Raw genomic sequence first — 19,661 nt, 5'->3', positions numbered from 1 at the left:
CCAGAGGAGGACATTGGATGTCTTTCCTTAGCTCTCGATTTTACTGCCTTCAGCCTCTGACTGAACCAGGAGCTCATTGTTTGTGCTGCCTTGCTTGGCTGCAGACTCCTAGGAGCTACCTACTTCTAACCCTTGATTCCACACATGCACAGCCATGTACGCCTGCTCTTTATGTGGGTGCTGGGATTCAAACTCACATCCTCACTCTTGTACAGCAAACATTCCTACCCCTTGAGCCATCTCCTCAGCCCCTATAGTTTAATCTTTATAGCGAATATATACTAAGTTTCTAGTGAGTGAAAAAACTCCATAGGGGAAAAAACATGTGGAATATAATAAGATAATACAGAAGTTTGCTTATATATACATATGATTTGGTGAGTAATAAAGTTTAACTCCATTAGTGGTTTATTGTATAATAACTTACTTTAATAGCATTTTTCACTTTTGCAGGTCTAGAAGAAATTGCAAAAGAAAAGGAAAAGCTCAAAAAGGCTGAGAGTCTCCAGATCAAAGAAGAAGTATTCGAGACTTCTGCGGAGACTTTAAACTGTTCTACTAGAGATCACTGCGAGCAGAAAGACGATCCAAAAGAGAAAGATAACACAAATCTATTTCTTCAGAAACCTGGCTCTTTCTCCAAGTTAAGCAAGCTTTTGGAGGTAGCTAAAATGCCTCCTGAGTCAGATGTTATGACCCCCCCAAAAGTGACCATCAGTACAAATGGGGGCCCACTGTCTCATCAGAACAGCGGAAAGCATCCACTGGGGGGTGTTCCCTCAGTGGCAGCGGCAGCAGCAGCAGTGCAAAGCCCCGTGGGGAAGACAGACAGCAGTCTCTTTAGCTCAGCCTCTGGCAGTTGTGGGAAGTTCTACAGTCCTCTCCCCAATGACCAGCTGTTAAAAACACTGACTGAGAAGAACAGGCAATGGTTTAGCCTTTTGCCAAAAACACCTTGTGATGACACGTCCCTGACCCATGCTGACCTGTCTGCCACTTCGGTGACTCCTCAGTCTCAGCCACCGTCAAAGTCACCTTCACCGGCCCCAGCTGCACTGCTCGGACCCTCTTCTGTTCAGAGCCCTGCTGGACTGAACCCATTCTCTCTGTCGCCTCTTCAGGTTAGTGTAGTAATGCTGACAAAACACACTGTGCCAGCACTTCACTGAACCATTAATGATCTTCACAGAGATATCCCCACCAGAGTTAAAATCTCCTAACAGGCCTGAGATCCAAAGCAGCCAGAATTTCTGTCACCAAGCTTCATTGGCACCGCTAATATCTAACTGGTGTCTAAGTTGACCTTAATATTCAGTTCATTAGAGTTGCAGTATAAATAACATGTAATTAATCTTAGGGAACAGATACAACGTGAAAATTAACACTGTTGCTAATGTATTTAGGTTTTCTCTGGTAAAAGATAAGAGTTTTAGAATTTGAAAAATAATTTCTAAACATTCCTCCAACTATTTAGATGAATTGGTGTCTGGCTTTTTAAGTGTTTTATTATTATGTAACATTTTTAATGTTTTATTATTATGTATCAGAGGGTAACTTGCAGAAGTTGATTCTTTCCATCACGTGGACTCCAGGGAGTGAACTTGGGCCATCAGACTTAGTATCAGGCGCCCTTACCCTCAGAACCCTAATCTGAGTTTGAAATGTTTTATTTTACAGGTGAAAGGTGGTGTGTCTATGATGGGACTTCAGTTCTGTGGGTGGCCTGCCGGCGTGCTCACTTCCAATGTCCCATTTACATCGCCCTTGCCTGGTCTCGGCTCAGGGTTGGGCCTGCCAGAAGGAAATGGTAGTAGTTCATTCTTGACTTCTAGTGTTGCTTCAAGTAAAAGTGACTCTCCAATCCCTCCAGCTGAAAAGACCTCCACCGCTCAGCCAGCAGCTGTTGAAGTAGCCAAACCAGTAGATTTTCCTAGTCCCAAACCTATCCCAGAAGGTAGGTACAACATGCTGGCCTGTAGTCACTTGCTGTATCTCATGGTGACAGCTTCTCACCTATAAATGTGTCTCTCATTTATTTGTGTAGCTAACAAATCCTGAGATTTGCTTAAATGCAAATTTCTTATTCAAAATCATGTAAACCACATATATACTCTCTTGACTTAGAAATGCAGTTGGGTTGGTGGAGAATCATTGACCCTGAAGACCTGAAGACATTGCTCAAAGTGCTGCATCTCCGAGGGATAAGGGAAAAGGCATTGCAAAAGCAAATCCAGAAGCACTTGGATTACATTACCCAGGCCTGTGTCAAGAATAAGGATGGTGTGTGCCCAAGAGATTTCTGCTCTCAGTTTATTATGAAAATTCATTGTTTTACCCAAAAATGTTTTAATATGTCTCTACTTTTTTTTATTTTTCAAATTATTTAATTCTTGGTATGGATATGTGTGTGCATAGGCCAGAGGTGTTGGATCCCCCGAGCTTGAATTACAGGCAGCACCTAATTTGCATGCTGGGAAGCCAACTCAAGTCCCAGATGAACAGTTCATTCTTTTCACCACTGAGGAACCTCCCCAATATACACACACGCACTAGTACTTAAATGTTGCTTAACAATGGCTAATTGCTTTCCTCTAATTATATTACTTATCAGTTTTATTAGCACCTATCCATGTACTGTTTTATGGGTCTTACTCAACAGTGAACTGCCTACACGTGCACAAATACATTTGTAGATCTTGAAAAATTGATATATGCAGGGTCCCTACCATTTTACTTACTTAGAGGAAGAAATCATTTTTTGGGTGGGTTAGAAAAATAAATTTAGTAACTGATTTCTTTTCAAATGTAGTCGCTATTATTGAATTAAACGAAAATGAAGAAAATCAGGTAACCCGCGATATAGTGGAAAACTGGTCAGTAGAAGAGCAAGCAATGGAGCTGGACCTGAGCATACTTCAGCAAGTAGAGGACCTGGAACGGAGGGTTGCATCAGCAAGTTTGCAAGTGAAGGTAAAGCTGGTGTGGCATAAAATCTGTGGTTAGGATAATGTAAGGTAATTAACTTTTATTATATGCGTAGTACAGACTCGTTATTGTACTAGATATTTTTACATTATTTCATTTAATATTCAAAACTGTCCTGAGTGAATTTCTCCCATCTTACAGGTAAGCAAGCAGGGTCAATATAAACAATCCTCCAATCATTGAAGTAGCAAAGTATGTGTACAGGCTACGCTCTTTGAGCTGTATAGACTCTGTGGTTTCTCACAGCTCGTCTCCTCAGTGCTATTTACAGAAATTCTTTCTGGTGTGGAGTTCTTTACCTCAAGTGAATTTTTGTTTTCTCCATGAGAAATACAATTTTGCCTATAGATCTTATCAGAGTCCTATTGTAGTGTTTCTTGGAAGACCAAGAATCCCCTTACTTATAACTGTGTTACCTGTCACAATTTTACTTTGTATAACTTAAATTCAAAAACAGTACAGACATAGTAGGATTTGTGTTCTAACAACACAGACACACCCTGAACATATATATGTAAGCTCGTAGGCCATCCGAGGGGTGAGGCATGGCACAGCAGTGGTCAGAGCTGAGAGACAAAGCAGAAGGAAGGCTTTTGCTACTACACATGATGCTTAGGTTTAAGAAGAGGGCGGTGCTAAGGTTGTTCCAATAGGTAAGTATCTGTGTGCTGACTAAGCAGAGAAATCTGCAGAGGTTTGGAGAACTGAGGATTCTTCTGTCACTTCACATGCTATTTATACATTATTCAGAAGGAAAATGTACCGTATAATCCTGTCCTGCCCAGACATTTTAAATTTTGCTTCATAATTAGTTCTGAAGATCTCCCAATTCTGTCATTTTCCAGAGCTAATATGATACCCCTTTTTTGCCACAAACATAATTACTAGCAAATGTTATCACCCCTCAGGCTATTGTGCTGTAAAACATCACATCTTCTCCTCCCAGCCTGCGCACTGTCCACATGCCTCATTTATCTGGCATCTTCAACAAAGGAACTCTTCCACACAAGTTAATTTTGTGGAGAAGTGAAAATTATTCCATTTAGTGCCATAATTTTTTTTAAACATGTTTGTTGGATCTGTTAGTTTATGCCTTTCACCGCCTCCTTAAATTGAGAATAATGAATGTAATTTAAATTGTCTTAGTGACACAATATTGCTAGCATGAGGGCCAGTTATCAGGCTGTGGGCCCAGAAAATGTGTACAGAACAGAGTCCCCTTGCTTTCCAGTACACCGTATCTGCTTTCCACACTCGGAGTTTGCCCTCTCTTGGTTACTACTTGTTTTTCATGTGGTTTTAATTTTCCTTCACCTTATTTTAATTTGCTAGTGTTAACTGACCAGGAGTTGGGAAAGCATGTTACGCTTTTATAGAGTCTGGCCTGGAACAGTCACAATGGATGGCTTGGTCCTACCACATCACTGACTTTCATGCCAATGTTTGTAGTTAGAACATTTTAGAATTCTCGGCAGCTAAAATGAGTGGAATTTGCTATTTAAGTGGAGTGTCTTAGCATCCTGAAGACATTAAGCTAGTTGTGAATGGTGCTGTAATATTCTGAGAACTGAATTACAATTTTATTAGTCTTGAATTGTCTTTAAGTGATGAAAAAGTAGTAAAAGTAATAATGAAATGTTTTAGTATCTATTGAAGACTTAATTTTGTGTGTGTGTGTGTTTGTGTGTGTGTGTGTGTGTTTACTTAAAAAGAAAATATTTTTAGCCCAAGGAGTTTGCCATTATGAAGGCATATTAAACTGTGATGTTGGTCTATGTTTATTTGCATTTTTTATAATGTTGATGTTTTCTTTGTACATTGTAGGAAAGTCTGACTCTAGTCTTGGTTGTTGAGTATGCTAGATTCCTGTTACTCCCTATCCCCTAGATAGCTCTCCTGTCTCCTAGTTGTTTTCCCTTCATCAAGAACCCTCTGAAAGGGTTTCCAAGGTCCTGGTGTTTCCTGAAAACCATGATGCTGTCCAGCCTCTCTCAGCTATTGAATCTGTAATTGTATGTGGAGCTATGCATGGGTTTGCATGAGATTTTCTGTCCTTATCTGACTTTATGTCTCCGTTACCACTAACTGAACTGGTGGCAGTTTTTAACCATCCCCCGTCCGTAGACTTTACTAAGTATGAGTCACAGCAAAAACATCCCTGAACCTCTTTCACATATTATGTTTTTCTGATTCGTTGCTGAAATATCTTTGTTATATTATTATTATTAGCTTCATCTGAGTTACTTTCCAGCATACAGAGCTACTTTTGTCAGACTCTTACTCAAAACATTAAGTATTCTTTCTAGTTTTAAATCTTATAGATTTATAGCAATCGACTAAGTTATTCATACATTTTTTAACAGAACAAATCAAATGAAGCACCCTTGGGCACTGGCACAAAGGGTCTTTTCTAGAGTGACAATTGATATCAGCCATCTTCATGTGCATGTGCAGCGTGTGATCTTGCAAGGGACCTCAGAAATCAAAATACACTGTATTTACAAAGTTTCTGTTACTTAGCAATGTTGCTTCCCTTTTTTAGAATGTGGGAAGGATTTGTTACAAGTTATTACTCTTTTTTTGGGGGGGGGTGTTCAAGACAGGGTTTCTCTGTGTAGCCCTGGCTGTCCTGGAACTCACTCTGTAGACCAGGCTGGCCTCGAACTCAGGCTGGGATTAAAGGCTTGTGCCACCACTGCCCAGCTACAAGTTATTACTCTTTTCTGTGTCTCCTAAGTCCTTCTCTGCCTTAGCCAAGGCCTCATGCTTGCAGCCCACAAACTCCTGTCTCAGATCTGCATGACTCTGGGCGTGGCTCCCTACACTTCTTCCTTTTCTAAACATTCTGTTTAGATAAATATTCTGTTGAGATAAAGGAAGAGTTCTGGTTCTAATGCAGAAATTAAATTTATAGTTTCTAAAGAGATTTAATCAGGTAGTAGATACTACACAATTGGATTAAATGTGCTTATGGTTCCCAGAAAGCTTGCTGTGTAGTAGAAAGGTAAGGTGTGGGTACGTGGGTGCAGTCTAGTTACTAACCATAAAGAAGTATAGTTTTGTGTGCGAATTTTAAAGAGTTTTGTTGGTTATTTGGAAGAGACCAGTCCAAGCCATGAAGAGTTGAGATGTATAAGAAGATGCATGAGACTTTGTCAGGCAGAAACCAGATGAATAGTACAGTAAGAGTTGAGAGGGTGGGCAGCACCAGGAACTGGAAACTTCCCGTTAGAGAAGAGCAAGGCATGGAGTGCTCGCAGTGTGGAAGTCCGAGCGGGTATAAGACTATTCATTTATTTAATCAATACATGCATAGTGAGTGCCCATTATTTTATTTTTGCTGTGCTGGAAATAAACAAGTAAAAGCTCACATGGGCCAGCCCTCCTCGTGAGATTTAGCGGGAGAAGGATGTTAATGAACCATCATGCTGTCCAGAAGGTACAGCAGGGCAAGGCTGCGCAGCAGTTTAGGATCCCAGGGGAGCCTTTAGCAGGAGGACATCACCCCTGACGGAGTTGAGGGAAGGGTTTCCTTCAGGGAATGCTGTCCTGACATGGGTGTTGTGAAGTGAGTGGACTTACTGGGTGAGGACAGGGAAGCACTTCATGGTCAAGGGCAATTTCATATGCTGAGTTGTGGAGCAAAACGGAAGTGGCAGGTATGCGGACCTGCATGGGAGCAGTGGAAGGAGTGCAGTCAGAAAACAAGAGAAGAGTTCTCAGGCCACCAGGACATTCCTTCTCAGTATACGCATAGCATTAATGAACCTTTGCAGTCCTTTGCTGAATGTCATCACTAATGTAACCAATGTTAATTTTTAGATACTTTTCTCACCAACTGCTTTTCTTTTTTTTTTTTTTTTTTTTTTTTTTTTTTTTTTTTTTTTTTTTTTTTTTTTGCTCCCATTTTAACCTAGCATTAAGAAACACAAGGTAAAGCCTTTTAGTAAAGGTCCTTGGGATCTACTGGTGGTTGCTGCTGAATTTTAAGTAAAGGTAACTCACCCATCTAACACTGTCAGAAGAAACCATAATGACATTATTCTCTTGATGTATAGGGTTGGATGTGTCCAGAGCCTGCATCGGAAAGGGAGGACTTGGTATATTTTGAACATAAGTCACTTACTAAGTTGTTCACGGAGCATGATGGAGAACTTACTGGTGACGAAGAAAACAGTGCACATGCACTGGCTCGGAAGAGTGACAACCCCCTAGATATAGCTGTAACCAGGCTGGCTGATTTGGAGCGGAACATTGAGAGAAGGTATCTGAAGAGCCCCTTAAGTACCACCATTCAGATCAAACTGGATAATGTGGGCACAGTTACTGTCCCTGCTCCTGCACCATCCATTAGTGGTGATGGTGACGGGTAGGTTATTGAGATTAACTTGACAAATTATTGTGCTTCTTTGCTAATTGGAGCCTATTTTCTATTGCCTGTTATCTATGTATCTTCTTGTATGTCTGTGATCCATGTGGATCATGCTATTTGCATGGTGCTTTGTAAAAACTTTTTTTTTTGTTATGTGCATTGATAATCCTGCAAAGTGATCTTACATTTATCTGGTTGTGACTAAGCTTCAAGGCACGTAGCCAGTCTGTGCACTACATCAGATTTAGTTGCTTAAACTTTATACTTATTGGCTGTTATGTGTTTTTGTCATTGCTTGGCTTTCAGTGTGATGATTGTTTCACATTCAGTGACCGTAAATGTGGCCGTGACCTACTCAATTTCTCTGTATCTCAATGCAGAATTGAAGAGGATATTGCTCCAGGGCTCAGGGTCTGGAGAAGGGCCTTAGCAGAAGCTCGCAGTGCTGCGCAGGTAGCCCTGTGCATCCAGCAGTTACAGAGATCAATAGCATGGGAAAAATCAATTATGAAAGTTGTAAGTGTTCTTATTTAAGAAATACTATGACTGATTCCCTCTGTCTTGTTTTTTTCCCAACCTCCAGATTTTTCATAACTATATATTACTTTACCGTTGTAATGATGTATACTGTACTTGGAAGTATGTCTAATTCTTAAATAGCATATAACCTTATTTTCTCTTACCTGGAGCTTTTTGTAGCAACCTGCCAAATATGTTGTCTTCTCTTTGCTGATTTTGTTTTTGTCTTCTTTTAATACTTGTTTATAATCCTAACAAGTTGCCTGGTGCACTACTATGTCAGCATAATGGTTGTTAACGTAAATATTTTGAAGGCTGTTCCCTCCTGTAAGCCGGCTCTCCACTGGCGTTACTGCTCCATCAGGGCTTGCTTCACTTCTCTATCCTGATCAGAATGCTAAATACAGAGCTCAGGCTTAGTGTTTGCATCAGATGAGGCAGAAACAGCAGAACTTTTTCTCCTGATCATTAAAATAAAAAATGTTTTTCATCTTTGTATAACCCCCAGTTGGTTATTGGATAGCACACATTCATTTTGTGTCAGGCATCATAATGCCACATATTTAAAATAATAGCTATAGTTCACTTACTTTCAAACAGACAGTTGTTTTAAATCTTGTAGAAAATGCCCCAGTGTAGGGGAATGCCAGGGCCAGAAAGTGGGAGAGGGCGGGGTGGCAGGCATGGGGAAGTGGGAGGCAACAGGGGTTTGTTTTGGTTGTTTTTGTTTGTTTCTTTGTTTTTTGGAGGGGAAACTGGGAATGGAGAAATTTACATGTAAATAAAGAAAATATCTAAAAAATAAATAAAAAAAATAAAATGCCCTATTACCTATTTATGTCCCATATATAGAAATACTTATTAATATATAGACTTATATATCACTTTAATATATATTACTTAATATAATATCACTTATATAGACTTATGAATCACTTTAATATTTGCTTTTGAATTAAAGACCAACCTTAAAATTCAAGTATTTGAGATTTGTTTTCATGAAGAGCTGAAGTTGAAAATTCCTTTATTGAAATAGTCATTCCTAAGAAAAGAAGAGATGCCCATAACCCAGCCTCCTTCCCCAGTTTTACCCTGGCGTTTAGACTGCTCAAGGCCTTATGTACAGTTTATACAAATACATTTTGTGTCTTGTGGTTTTTCGTTACTTCCTAAAGATATGTGTGGATTCTGAATCTACACATTTATAGCGTGTCTAAACTTAAGGACTGCCCAACTCACTAAATTTACCATAGACCTGAAAGCACTATATTTCTCTGAAAACTAGTAGAAATATAATTCTCAGCTGGGCAGTGGTGGCGCACGCCTTTCATCCCAGCACTTGGAAGGCACAGGCAGGCAGATTTCTGAGTTTGAGGCCAGCCTTGTCTACAGAGTGAGTTCCAGGACAGCCAGGGCTACACAGAGAAACCCTGTCTCATAAAACCAATAATATATATATAATAATTTAATAATCTATAATAGTTTAATAATCTCCTTGGGCAAATAAATGTATTTGTTGAAATCTAGACTACAGTGAATAAAAACATTTGGATTTACATTAAAATAAAATTTATAATTTTCTTTATCCTCCTCTGAGGTCATGATAATGGTCAGTTTTGTTTTAAACCTAAACAAAGAAACCCATGAGCATGATTCTGTTAGTATACTTCTCTTTTATTGCTTTGTTTTTGAGGGGGGCTCGTTGTGTAGTCCAAGCTGGCCTTGAGCTCCCAGTTATCCTGCCTCTGTCACCCAAGAATTAAAATGGAAGCCAGGCAGCACCACACCTGCACCTGCACTTTCTCAGTTTGAAATTCATGTCTTCCCACATTAGTAATGCGCATGTATCACCATGTAATGTGACCTTATCACAAGAGTCATTTTAAAAATATTCATTACCACATTGCTTGCTGCTAAGGGCATGGCTCAGCAGTGCAGCACTTGCCTAGTATGTACACTGTCTTGGGTTCCATCCTCAGCATTGCCAATAGTGGTGGCAATGGAGGCCATGGTGGTGATGGTGATGGTGGTGAGGGTGATGGTGGTGATGGTGGTGGTGATGGTGGTGATGGTGGTGATGGTGGTGATGGTGATGATGGTGATGGTGGTGGTGGTGGTGATGGTGGTGGTGATGGTGAGGGTGATGATGGTGGTGGTGGTGGTGGTGGTGGTGGTGATAGTGGTGATGGTGGTGGTGGTGGTAATGGTGAGGGTGATGATGGTGGTGGTGGTGGTGATGGTGATGGGTAATATGATGTGGATTGCTGCTGAGAGATTAAGAAGTACTTTTGTAAATGTCAGTCCCCATAATTTTCTTTACAATAAATTAAAACAACATGTTAAGTGCTCTGTATCCTTAAAAACAGTCTTAGCTTACCAGGGAAGAGGAAACCGCCAGTTTGCTTCTCGGTAATTCTCTACCTACATATTTTTTTGCTTTTGTAGCAAAGGAGTTAAAACAAATATCAATATACATGTGTTCACATCATAATTGTGAGCTTTTACTGTGATTTTTTTTCAAAAGTGCTAGAAGTTTTATATTTAACACCTTTTCTCTGAAAAGTTTTAATATTTTTAAATTGGGCATCAGATGTCACGTAGACTTTGTAGTATTTCTGGTGTTTTTCCAGTAAACAGAAAATTATGTTCATAAATATAATTTTTAACATTATAGATTTAAATATAACCTTACACATGTTATTTCTGAACAAGTGTTTTTGCAGTAGAGTTTTTAAATATTATTTCTGAACAAGTGGGGTTTTTTGCAAGGGTTTCTAAAGGCAGAGCATGGATTTGGTGAAATACCCTCTTAAATCACTCAGTCTTGCTGCTTTCGCCCTTACATACATGACTATCTTACTAATAACATCTGATGCATTTACTAGATAGATTATATATTTGTTCTCTTGAATAGTGTATGCCTCCCATTTCAATTAGTTTTTTAAGCAATATCTTTAGATACATACTGAGTTATAAAAGATTATTTTAGAGTTTCTAGGCTGGCATATAATGTGTTGGAAGTTAAATGAAGCAATTTTGAATTGTGATTATAAATACTTTAATATAAACTAATTCCTATTTAAGTATTTTTACTCTTGCTGGTTAATGCGCTTTAATTCCAGTACTCGGGAGGCAGAGGTAGGTGGATCTCTGTGAGCTTATGGCCAGCGTGGCCTACAGAGCATGCTCTAGGACAGTCAGGGCTCCAGAGAGAAACCGTCTCAATCCTGCTTGCAGGGCACTTTCCATCCTGACTACACAGACCTGACCTAAGACAGTGCTGATGCTCGCCATTCTCACAGGACCTCAGAGACTGTGCAACTTTTCCTTTCTTTTTCTGAAACTTTCTCTGTTCATACAAAAGTAATTAATGGTGTCACTCATTTTTCAGTCAAAAAGAAATAATTCTTTTTAGTTACAGAAAGCAAGTTATGACTGTAAATTATTATATTCTGTTTTTTTTTCTTGGAAATAATTTTATGAGATGCTTTTTCTATATTTGTGGCAGAAATCGACTCTGATTGATTTTCAAAGTTTCCTGTTTTAGACTCTGTTTTTAGTCAGTTATACAGCATAGATGGACAATATACAATCTAGGAATATCTTAATATATATGTATATATAATTATACTAATACAAGTTTCTGAGTTTTGATATTAAAAACTATTCTAACTCTCATTTCCTCTTGGAATAAAACTGCTCTAACTCTCATTTCTTTCTCAGAATATCCTAAGGACAGTAAGATAAGCAAAGATGAAGCATTAAAAGTCCCATGCACTAAAGCTCCTCATTGCTTCGTGTGCTCTGACGTCATGTTGATGATTTCATATGCTGATGTGTACATGCTTCTGAAGTGTGTGAAAGCATCCAACCTTTAGCCTTGTTCTATGCAGTGTATCTGAGATGTGCATTTACCCCACAAGATTGCTCGCCCTGTCATGTGGTCCATATCTGTGTAACGAGAGATACATAGATGTGTGTGGCTATTCTATATTTGTTAGCAAATGGAATGGTCGTTACTAATGTGAATGAGGAGTCTGGTTTGTTTAACATCCCGCAGCTAGTACTCACAGCAGAGAACTGATGGAATGGTTTCCTTGTATTGTAGTACTGCCAGATCTGTCGAAAGGGCGACAATGAAGAGCTGCTTCTACTCTGTGATGGCTGTGACAAAGGTTGCCATACCTACTGCCACAGGCCCAAGATTACAACTATTCCCGATGGGGACTGGTTTTGTCCGGCTTGCATTGCTAAGGTAAGAATGGCGGGGAAACTAAGTTGTTTAAAGTACCAGAGATTTGTGACTTGTTTTGTTTAAAGATAGAAATCACATTTTATAAAATTAATGCATTCACCAAGTTTTGTAATCTCACTGCTATTCAATTCCAGAGCATTTTCTCAATACTGGAAGCCTTTTTACAGAGATACAGTGTGTCTGCCTTCTTTTCCTAACCATAATACTTTGAAAGTTCATGTTCAAGCATAGTCCAGCACTGTTTTATAGTCAAGAGAATACTCTGTGGTAGGGATTTACTACATTTTGTTTATTCATTCTTCAGCTAATGAACATCTGAGCTGTTTCTACCTTCCAGATACTGCGAATGACTCTCTTGCTATTCATGTACCAGTCTTTATAACAACAATATCTTGGATACATGGCCTGTAGGAGAATTTCTTGGTCAGATGATAATGAACACCTGTATTTTTAGTCATTTTTCAGTCGTATTTAAAATAGGAACTTGTGACGCAAATTAAGGGAGCAATAGAAATATATACTTATATATAAATATAATAAATTAGGAAGAAATGGGTTGGGTGTGGTACCACACATGTATAATCCCAGTACACTAGAGCCATTGACAGGAAGATGAAGTTGGGGCCAGCCTGAGCTACACACATAGACCCTGTCTGGGAGGTCCCAAGGCACTATTACTGAGGCCATGGAACGCTCAAAAAAAGGGACCTATCATGACTGCCCTCCAAAAGGCCCAACAAGCAGCTGACCTCTGTTTAATTAGGGAAGGCTGAAAGAAGCTGAGGAGAAGGGTGATCCTGTAGGAAGACTAGCAGTCTCAATTAATCTGGACCCCCGAGATCTCTCAAACACTGGACCACCAAACAGACAGCATACGTCACCTGATATGAAACCCCCAACACACATACAGTAGAGGACTGCTGGGTCTGTGTTCATTCAGAGATGATGCACCTAACCCTCAAGAGACTGGAGGCCCCAGGGAGTTTAGAGGTCAGGTGGGGTAAGGGGTAGGGAGGAGGTGTGGGATGTGGAGCATTCAGAGGATAGATCAGGTTGTGGGGGAAATGGAATATGGAGTACAAAAAAATCAATAATTTTTTTGTTGTTTGTTTTTGTTTTTCGAGACAGTCCTGGAAACTCACTCTGTAGACCAGGCTGGCCTCGAACTCAGAAATCCGCCTGCCTCTGCCTCCCAAGTGCTGGGATGAAGGGCATGCGCCACCACCGCCCGGCAAAAATAAATTAATTTAATAAAAAAAATAAAACAAACCAACAACAAAAACCAAATAGCCCCTGCTCAGTACAGGGAGGGTTGAGGCTGCAGCCGAGTGGTCACTGCTTTTGTGCCATTTATCAAGGCCTGAGTTCAGTCCTTTGCAATACAACAGAGTCAAGAGGAAGGAACAAAGGTAATTTCAGAACTAACTGGTAAGGAAAGGAAGTGTGTGGAGATCAATCTGTATCGAAGACCTGACTGGGGGCATTCCTTACATCTGACACTCTTCCAGCTTTATACCTAATGCTTGTTAGTCCCTTACCCCTGGTCACAAGCTCAGCTCTAAACTTGCTCGTCCCAGCTCACTCCTTCCAGTATTCCTCTGTCCTACCCAGGACCTTGAGTTATGGTCAATGTCTCCCTCCCTTAAGACTTAACAGATCAGTCACCCATTACTAGAATGATTGTGTCCAGCGTTCGGCCCTTTGCCTCTCTCAGTAACTAAAACCATGCTAGAATGGCCCTAGCAGATTCATGGCTCTTTTTTCTCCCTGTCTTTTCCTGTGCTCTGAACTACAACTTGTAAAACTCTTCTCATTGCAAATACATTTCATTCTTTATCTAGGAAATAATTTTTTGTAGATTTGATCATGTTAAATATCAAATTTGTTTGGCACTTCTTGAGTTCATTTTCCCATTTGTCTAATTTTGTATTCCCCTCAGAATTCCTGTTGATAACCTCCCTTGTTTTTATTTTCAGACACATTTGTTCCTACATATACTGTGCTCTGAAAGAGCCCTGTATACCTCATTGGTCAGCAGCCTCGACAGCAGGAACACTGGCCATAAGTTCTCCCTCCCAGCTGCATCTCCAGTCTCAAGAGGGCCTTTTTCATGCTTTACTGGCTGTAACTCTTCTTTTACAGGACAAGAAATCCCCAGATCTCTGTTACAGAATTGCCAATCCTCTAGAGCAGTGTTAGGATTTCTTGTTGACCCTATCTAACGTTTAAGGTCTGAAGTGATGGAACATCTGTAAGCAGCTGTTCCTTACACCCCATTTACTACTTCTTCTTCTTTTTTATTAAAGGCAAGTGGTCAGAGTATAAAAATTAAAAAAATTCATGTCAAAGGAAAAAAGACAAATGAATCCAAGAAAAGCAAGAAAGGAAACGTCGCTGGGGACACAGAAGATGAAGACTCGGCGTCCACAAGCAGCTCACTCAAGAGAGGAAGCAAAGATCTCAAAAAAAGGAAAATGGAGGAGACCGCTTCCCTCAACCTGTCAAAAGCAGAAAGTGCCACCTCTGTTAAGAAACCCAAAAAGGATGAGTCCAAGGACCTGGCTCTCTGCAGGTATCTTTCTTTTCTTCTTTTCTCATCAGTTGTTGTGTGTATGTTTCCTTTGGGCCCTTCCGAGGTCTAGGTACCGATTTCCGACATTATGTTCTTCAGTATGATCCTGACTGAGATGGAGACGCACGAGGACGCCTGGCCTTTTCTGCTTCCTGTGAACTTGAAACTTGTACCCGGCTATAAGAAGGTTATTAAGAAGCCTATGGACTTTTCTACAATTAGAGAAAAACTAAATAATGGACAGTAAGTAATCCAACTCTATTCACCAAATAGTATCGACAATGGAGGTTTACCACAGTGGCATACCATGACATATGAGTAGAGACTGCAGAAGCATAATTCTTCCAGTGCATAAGAACTGCTTCCTCTCTCTTGGTGGAAGCTTCTTAGCACTTTTGGATGAGGGTAACAGGATGCAGAGGGGATATGATTGGCCAGAAGAGTTAGTAAAGTAACGGAGCGGTAGAGTCTCCAGCGGAACTGTAAGAAGTCAGGTAGTAAATGGGATGTGGGAAACACAGGGCAGTTGAAAATCATGTTTGCTTTTGTTGCTGCTGTTCTTCAGGATGAGGTCTTGGCAGTGGTGGCGTACACCTTAATCCCAGCACTTGGGTGGCAGAGGCAGACCAGCCTGGTCTACAGAGTTCCAGGACAGCCAGAGCTACACAGAGAAACCCTGTCTTGATGGAAAAAAAAAAGATGAGGTCTTACTCTGTAGCCCATGCTGGCCTCAGACTCACCTGCCTTTCCTCTTCTCTGCCAACCAAATGCTGGGATCGCAGTTATGGTCAGGTTCCATGCCTGTCCTGGAAAATACCTAGTTTTAGGACCAAGAGAGCACTTGGTTTTTTTATGCTGACCACCTTTAATCCAGTGTGGCCCAGAGCCTAGTGAATGTCCCCGGGTGTTGCTTCCGTGGGAGGAGTTAGTTATACTGTGCTCAAGTGCAGCCACCCTGCCTTGCCTTGCCTCACCTTGTTTAACTTCATTTCTGTGTTCAAGTCCACAGCCCTGAAAGCATCCATAACGATGTGTTTCCTTTCAGGTATCTCAACTTTGAGACCTTTGCTCTAGACGTCAGGCTTGTCTTTGACAACTGTGAAACATTTAATGAAGATGACTCCGACATAGGCAGGGCTGGCCACAGTATGCGAAAATACTTTGAAAAAAAGTGGACAGATACCTTCAAAGTGAGCTGAAGTTGTAATCTCCTTTTTCTCTTTTTTCCTTTTAAACAAGGACAAACAAGACCAGCGATGTGAACTGCATTCACACAGATGTGCAAGGCACATGCATATTAACTTTTTTCCTTAAAATTGGTGTGTGTATGTACACATGTACACATGTGTACATACACACACACACACATATTTAAGAAGGATGGAAAGAATGACACCAGTTCTAGAGGCTTCACTCCTCCAGCCGAGACCATTGGTCACTGGTTTGTGTGATTCATCAGCTAATTTAGGTAGAACAGGGAAGCGCACCCAAAGAATTTTCCAAGGAAAGGGTGTTATAGTGCAATAGCAATGAAATTTATCAACTCGCACTGAATAGCCAACACCAGAGCTCTAATGTGGGGAATGGGTCTCCTTTCCCTCTCAATAAATATCTATTTTTCATTTTTTTACTTTGTAGTTTATTTTTTAGTGAATGTATTTAATTTTATGAATTATTTATGATTAAACCACATCCAGAATCTTCGTTTTCTGTGAAAAGGAAGAACTAGAAAATTGCTTTAAATCTTGAAACTACAACAAGGAATGTTTTAAAATATAAAACAAAGCCAAGTTAAACTGTTTACACTGATGTGCTCAGAAAGCACCAAAAATAAACTTTACTGTAGAGTCACAAGTACACTTATATATAAATATATATATGTTGCGCATCACTTGTGTAGTTAAATTGTATTTCAAGCCAGTGGAAAATTGACGTGTATATATTGTTCATTATTGTTTATATTGAGTCTTGTTTTAATATGTATTATGTGTATATATTGTTTGGAGACATTATTGTTTATGCCTTAGAAGGACTGTAGCATTTTCTCTGAGTCTGAAGGTAATTACAGCTAGACAGCTTGTACAGTAATTATCCTCTACCAACACTGTGGCGTCTCCCTAATCTTGGTAGTGCCTGCCTTTGAAACAGGGTGTAGGGGATAGTAGTTTTCCATTTTTCTATTTTGTTATATAATTTTAAGCCACCAGGGCCTAAATTAAAGTATAATCATTTGTATCCATGTGAAATAAAATCGTGACAATTTCCTACACACACAGTATTTTTTCATAGAGACACTTCCCTCCCATCTGCCTTGCCTCAGAAATAAATTTAAAAGACATTTGTAACCACTGTGTTTTATCTACTGTGTGTTGTGGCCTGTTGGAGGCACATAGATCAGAGTTCTTTTGTACCTATGTAAAAGTACTTGAAGTTTTATTTAAAATAAAATGTTGTGGAAAAGGTAACATTCTTTTTTTTTTTTTTTTAGGGGTGTTATTTTTTACTACTATATACTATGCACACATACAATAAGAGATTACAACTGGGGTGGGGTTTTGTGGGGTGGGGTTTTGTGGCCCGCTTTTCACGTTTTCCCAATTGTTCTTACAAATCCCTTTGTCTTCCTTAGTTTATTATTTCATCTCTGATTCCATTACCCATCATGCATAACTACTTATTTTTTAAATGTTCAATTTTTATTTTTTTTAAGATTTACTTATTTTATGTACATGACTACACACTGTAGCTGTACAGATAGTTGTGAGCCTTCTTCTGGTTGTTGGGAATTGATTTTTAGGACCTCTGCTTTCCCCGGTCAACCCTGCTAGCTCCAGTCCAAAGATTTATTTAATTAAGTACACTGTAGCTGTCTTTAGACACACCAGAAGATGGTGTCAGATCTCATTACGGGTGGTTGTGAGCCACCATGTGGTTGCTGGGATTTGAACTCAGGACCTCTGGAAGAGCAGTAGGTGCTCTTACCCACTAAGCCATCTCTCCAGCCCCATAACCATTTTTAATGTCTCTCTCGCTGTTTCTGTGCATTTAATGTGTGTATCTTGAAAAAAATATGTGAAATATATACATGGGGTATATATTTATATACACCTTAAAACATACCGTAAGTTTCATTCTATAACTATTTTTTTTTACTGTTTCTGTTACTTGTGACTTGCTTATGACTTTTAATCACAGGCATCCCAAGTCTTAGTCTTAGAAATTCCCCTAGAGTAAAAACCTATACTGTCTGCATCACTGTCTCTGAGAATAAGACAGCTATGACTTACAATTCAGGACCCTAATATAGAAGCCAGTTCCCAAGATGATCTCAAGCCATCTGGTTTAATGACACATAGAATCCCTTTCTGGCAGGTGGTCCTTCTAATCAACATTATAGAATGGCACCACATGAATTCCCAGACCAAGTCATAAAATCCATTCCTGCTTCTATCCTGGGTCATTGGGTCATTTGCTCTGGGGCAGTCCTATGAGACATTGTAGATATCTGTCCTGATATCAAAGTGAAGTTTAGCCAATATCCTGGCAATTGCTTGAGAGATCCTGAGCCAGACCTTCTTACCTAAGCTACTCTTGAACTCATGACCCACATAGACTATGACTATTCATATTTTGTTTTCATATAAGTCGTCCATTGTAATCTGTTGGGGTTTACAGAAAAGTAGAGGGGTCCATATGTAATTGATTGGAATGGAATCGTGTGTATAGAAGGTGACAAGCCTTTCTAGTTTATATCTTAAGGGTAGCAGTTTGTCAGAGAAGCAGATAGGAGCTTGTGTCCCTGTTGAAGGCTTTGAGGCAGTGAGGCCATCTTTGTTTTCCCCAAGCATGAGTTCGTTAGATGACATTCACCCACATTTCGAAAGTATGCTTACTCTGTCTAGTGACCTAAATGTTAACCAACAAAAAACACAGTACATTTTTTTTTGGTCAATTATTTGTAGCACCATTAGCTTGACAGATGAAGTTCATCTATATCAAGCCTACAAACTTGATCTTTAAGGGTGTGTCCAAGTTTTGTGGAGATTAAATATTAAACAAGCATTGGGCTCCCTCTCAATAAGTACATGGAATTCTGCATTAATAAGAACTTAAATGACACACTTACCTATTTTTGTTTGTTTGTTTTTTGTTTGGTTTGGTTTGGTTTGGTTTTTCGAGACAGGGTTTCTCTGTATAGCTCTGGCTGTCCTGGAACTCACTCTGTAGACCAGGCTGGCCTCAAACTCAGAAATCCATCTGCCTCTGCCTCCCAAGTGCTGGGATTAAAGGTGTGTGCCACTACTGCCCAGCTACCTATTGTGTTTTTATTTTTAAGAATATTTCTCCTCTTCCATGTCTAACCCCCTTTTAAATTAATCGATAATAATCAAATTAAATGATAGATAATTTCTTTATCATTGTTACATATCCATATAAATGATTAACCATAAATACAATCTGTCAGATACATTTAGTGTTACTTACATGTATATATTTTTTATGCCTGACCAATCAGGTGGCTCATCCCTGGGGAAGAATAATTCTCCCTCTCTCCACAGATACTAAATGCTTGTAGTTCTTCATCTGGGGTGCCATGACATTTCTCCCATCTATGTTGGGATATCAGCTGTTAAAACTGTCTAGGTCTTGTTTAGACAACCATTGTTGTCTAAACAATGGTTGAGAAATCTCAACCATCTGTTGAGATTTCTTGCCTGGAAGGCACATTCTTGGTCCTCTGGGGCTTACAATGTTTCTGTCCATTCTCCCATGATGCTCCTTAAGCCCTGAGTGCTGGAGTGTGCTTCATCAGTTTGGGTCATGCACCCACGGTCAGTTCTCTGCATTCTCACTAGGTGTGGCTCTGTAATGGTCTCTTGCTGCCACAAGAAGCTCCTCTAATGAAGCCCAAGAGCTGCACTCTTTATGCTGAGCCAGAGCACACCCTGTCCCAGGCC

At 39.8% G+C, this 19,661-nt stretch overlaps 1 protein-coding gene across 21 annotated transcripts in view; it reads left to right on the top strand.

Annotated features, from left to right (window-relative positions):
* Window positions 1-17,168, top strand: part of Baz2b (bromodomain adjacent to zinc finger domain 2B) — a 308,453-nt gene extending 291,285 nt beyond the window's left edge. For 13 of the 21 annotated variants that reach the window (XM_031370349.1, XM_031370366.1, XM_031370355.1 and 10 more), the window contains 10 exons: window positions 454-1,121; window positions 1,678-1,954; window positions 2,125-2,280; window positions 2,810-2,970; window positions 7,044-7,354; window positions 7,738-7,873; window positions 11,985-12,131; window positions 14,438-14,703; window positions 14,803-14,946; window positions 15,749-17,168. In XM_031370349.1, coding sequence (XP_031226209.1) covers window positions 454-1,121; window positions 1,678-1,954; window positions 2,125-2,280; window positions 2,810-2,970; window positions 7,044-7,354; window positions 7,738-7,873; window positions 11,985-12,131; window positions 14,438-14,703; window positions 14,803-14,946; window positions 15,749-15,902 — 2,420 coding nt within the window. In that variant the 3' untranslated portion in view covers window positions 15,903-17,168. The remainder of the gene's footprint in view (window positions 1-453; window positions 1,122-1,677; window positions 1,955-2,124; window positions 2,281-2,809; window positions 2,971-7,043; window positions 7,355-7,737; window positions 7,874-11,984; window positions 12,132-14,437; window positions 14,704-14,802; window positions 14,947-15,748) is intronic. The other 8 variants (XM_031370360.1, XM_031370357.1, XM_031370361.1 and 5 more) reach the window with 5 other exon arrangements.
* Window positions 17,169-19,661: the final 2,493 nt, after the last annotated feature.

The sequence above is a fragment of the Mastomys coucha genome, unplaced genomic scaffold, assembly GCF_008632895.1.
Source record: "Mastomys coucha isolate ucsf_1 unplaced genomic scaffold, UCSF_Mcou_1 pScaffold15, whole genome shotgun sequence".
Taxonomy (NCBI): domain Eukaryota; kingdom Metazoa; phylum Chordata; class Mammalia; order Rodentia; family Muridae; genus Mastomys; species Mastomys coucha.
The sequence above is the reverse complement of the archived record's forward strand: the minus strand, read 5'-3'. Positions and strand labels throughout refer to the sequence as shown.